General features: G+C 37.2%; 1 protein-coding gene across 2 annotated transcripts; it reads left to right on the top strand.

Annotated features, from left to right (window-relative positions):
• Nucleotides 1-467: 467 nt before the first annotated feature.
• Nucleotides 468-3,322, top strand: LOC309495290 (uncharacterized protein). Of its 2 annotated transcripts, none has more exons than XM_082164960.1 (5): nt 468-743; nt 853-1,195; nt 1,784-1,851; nt 1,992-2,035; nt 3,113-3,322. In XM_082164960.1, exons 2-5 carry the CDS (start codon nt 1,069-1,071, stop codon nt 3,201-3,203), a joined length of 330 nt encoding a protein of 109 aa, XP_082021086.1. In that variant the 5' UTR covers nt 468-743; nt 853-1,068; the 3' UTR covers nt 3,204-3,322. The 2 variants fall into 2 exon arrangements, with proteins under 2 accessions (XP_082021086.1, XP_082021085.1); XM_082164959.1 differs by having other exon boundaries at nt 841-1,195.

The following is a 3,322-nucleotide window of genomic DNA, read 5'->3' as shown; positions in this document are numbered from 1 at the left end:
ATGAAATGATAAATAATTTGTGTTCTTTCAGAGGCTATTTAAGGCTACTACAGTGAACAGTGCAACTGTAAAATTATTTTCCATTTCTGTCCTTTGCCTTAAAATAAAAAAAAATTCCACTTGCCCAAGCCTTTTTTTATCACACATAGATCAACCCAAAACCAACCAAATAGCTGGGAAACTATCCAATCTGGCAACATGAAGAATACTGGTGTAAAATATAAGGTGTTTGATTCTGAATTGCTGAATTGCAGGTCCTTCAATTTTGCCTGCTCTTTATTCTAATCCCCCACCACACATACACACACAGAAACACACACAATAAAGGCACTTTTAAGAGCCACGTCTGTCTTGTGTTTTTCTGTCAAGTATTACTGTAAGTCATGATGGCAATGGCAGAAACTGCAGAGTACCTCTGGCCTTATCTGAAACTGGCCATTGATTTCATACAGTTGAAGAGGAATGTTTCTTGCATTGTACTCCAACTCCATTAAATGTCCTTAAAATAAAATTGATATATTACTGATGTTTCTAATAATTCAGTGGATTTAACTAATGTCTGATAACTGCTTTTGTTCATTTCAGGTGAGTAAACTTGAAGCCAATTTTATTTATTGGTAAGCCAGATAAAAGGGCTTCGAATAAATGGGTTGCAGATATAATAACCCATCTGCACCCCACTCCTGTCACTAAAATTATTTTGGAGAAGATGCGGAGGGCCTATGAATTTATCTTGACAAAATGTAAGTAATGTTTTGATTTAGAAATTATGAATGTTTAAAATGTATATTTCTTTGTTAATATGTAAAGATTTTAAATGAAAGTAAACTTGTATTATAGCAACCTCCACAGCACAGCAACCGGAGAGTCAAATGGTGCAGCAGGCGGAGAGTCAAGCGGCGGCGGAGAGTCAAACCAAGGAGTCTGAGACTGTATTTGTTCTTAACCTTGTTCCTCTGTCTTCCCCACTCTCTCCAACCTCTCTCTTCTACTTCTTCTACTTGTACAACTATTCTTCCTTCACTTTCTTCCAAACTTCCACTGCCATGCTCTAAGTCTTTGCAACAAATGAAAAGGACAAACACCTCTGCCTCTTCACACTATTCTCCCTCTGTCTCTCTTCCATCTCCGTCTGCCTCTTACATTTCCACGTCTTTGTGTCAGGAAGGGCCACGTGTGAAGAACAGAAGAAAAGGTAACCTTTTGCATGGTACATCTTACCCCACACTGGTAATAAATTTGCTCCCAGTCAGAGTTGACTTCATGTAAATTTGATTCATTGGGCTAACCGGGTCATTGGTAGCCAGTTCACAGTATTTAGTTATTTAGCTGTGGCCAATGTCCAAGGCCTGTGGTTAATGTCAGTCCCTGACTTAAGGTCCTTCCACACTGAGTCTGAAATTTTCGTATGCGTTTTTCCGTATTCGTCATTCGGTGGCTCTGTATTGTCAAAACACCATTCCAAATTCTTGCTACTGATCCGAAAAACGCAGAAAATCGAACCCGATCCGATTTTTTTATGACGGCAGTGTGTAAACGTGATTGACAAAACATATTTATTCGTCGTATTTCAGAGTCAGTGTGCAAGGACCATTAAGCTAAGAGGACTTTGGGAAAGCCAATCCTGTACATTTTGCTTTCAAAAACAGGGACAAATTTACTTTGACATGAATGAAAAGTACTGCATATTACCTCACATGTGAAATTATAAATTTGAACTGATTTAGCTACAAAGCATGGCATCATGGCTTAATAAACTTTCCGTGTCTTTTCATCATTTCAGGTTGCCGAAAATGTAGTAGGCAGAAGGTTTTCCTCTTTGATCGAATAACTGGGGAACGGATAAATGAGGTAAAATGTGTTCTGTTAGGCTGCTTTCTTGTCTAAATGACTGATTCTGACCTTTCAAAGATAATAAAACAATATGTTATGCCCTAATCAGTGATTGCTAAAACAGTTAAAATAATTATTATTCGTGTTTTTGTGTGTAGGGGAAAGCCGAGTTGAAAGTCCACTGGTTGCCATGCACTGTGTGGTAAGTCATATTTTATTTATTATTTAATTCTCAGTACTCAAGCAAATAGCGATGAGGTGGAGGCATTTGGAAGAGCTAGATCCGGCAGGTAGGCCCTTGTAACCTTTAGGACATGCATTCCGATGATGAAAAATTATGGAATAGTCTTCCGAGCATTCCACAATCAGACACACTCTCTCAGTCCAGACTAAAGACAAATATCTGGACTGTCTTTAGTCTGGACTGAGAGAGTGTGTCTGAATTTGGAATGCTCGGAAGACTATTCCATAATTTTAAAGACAAATCAGCGAATGATCTACCTCCTTGTCTTTATTTAGAATATTCTATTTGTAAGATCCTGGAATTTTGTGATTAACACAATGGATTGTAGGTAATGAGGAGCTGAACCATTCAGTACTTGCTGAGTAATTAATAGAACTCTAAAATTAGCTGACAGACAGCCAATGTATGGACAATAAAATGGTCCTGATGTGATCTGGTTTTACTGTTTCTAGTAAGTTCTCTAGTGGCTAGCTCTAGCTCTGAACTAGCTTATTTATTGAGCCTGCAGGACATCCACTTGGTAATGCATTACAAAAGTAGCAGTGTTTCATGCACACATAAATTAATCTTTCAGCATCTGAAACACTTATGTGTCATAATTTAGTTGTTTCCTGTTGTACATGTGTTGGAAATGTGATTTTCCTCATCCCACTAATGACAACTTCATCCCTCAGTTTATCAGAAACATTTTGAAATCCGTAAATTGAGATACATGGCTTTTAATGTACAGGAACTGTGTGGAACATTGTGTAACTAGAGCTGCCAGACAATTGTAGTTTAGTAAAAAGTACAATAGTTTCCTGTGAGATGCAATGTTGTATAAAAATGTGTAAAATGAAAAAACACCGTAAATTGAGTGAATGTACTCAGTTGCATTCCACCACTGGGCTTAACCAGGGTTAATGCTACTTTAACAAACATAAATGCATTTCAATGAACTCTCTAAATTTAACCCAACAGGTTTTTTTTTTTTTTTTTTTTTTTTTTTTTTCTCTGTGTTCTAATGAATTTTTTTGCACTTATGATATTTTACAGTGGCAAAACCTGGGATGACACATGGGAGCCTGCCAGTGAATTCCTGCATGTTATGCCTAATTCCCCACATCCCAACCAGCTTTCAACATGACAGCCTAGTCACCTGGACTCAAGCACCCTTAATTTCTTTTCTTTTTTTTTGTGAGTTTTTTCTTTTCTTTTCTTTTTCTTTTTCTCTTGCTTTTGTTCATTAAAGTTTTTTGCACAATA

The sequence above is a fragment of the Leuciscus leuciscus genome (assembly GCF_965113295.1).
Source record: "Leuciscus leuciscus genome assembly, chromosome: 3".
In the NCBI taxonomy this organism is placed as follows: domain Eukaryota; kingdom Metazoa; phylum Chordata; class Actinopteri; order Cypriniformes; family Leuciscidae; genus Leuciscus; species Leuciscus leuciscus.
This window is presented reverse-complemented; position numbering and strand designations above follow the sequence as displayed.

Excerpts from the sequence above, each read along its gene's own strand:
- LOC309495290 (XM_082164960.1), top strand. The coding sequence starts at position 1,069 with ATGAAAAGGACAAACACCTCTGCCTCTTCACACTATTCTCCCTCTGTC. Across the intron at positions 1,196-1,783 it reads TGTGAAGAACAGAAGAAAAG|GTTGCCGAAAATGTAGTAGG; the intron begins GTAACCTTTTGC and ends TCATCATTTCAG. Across the intron at positions 1,852-1,991 it reads CTGGGGAACGGATAAATGAG|GGGAAAGCCGAGTTGAAAGT; the intron begins GTAAAATGTGTT and ends TTTTGTGTGTAG.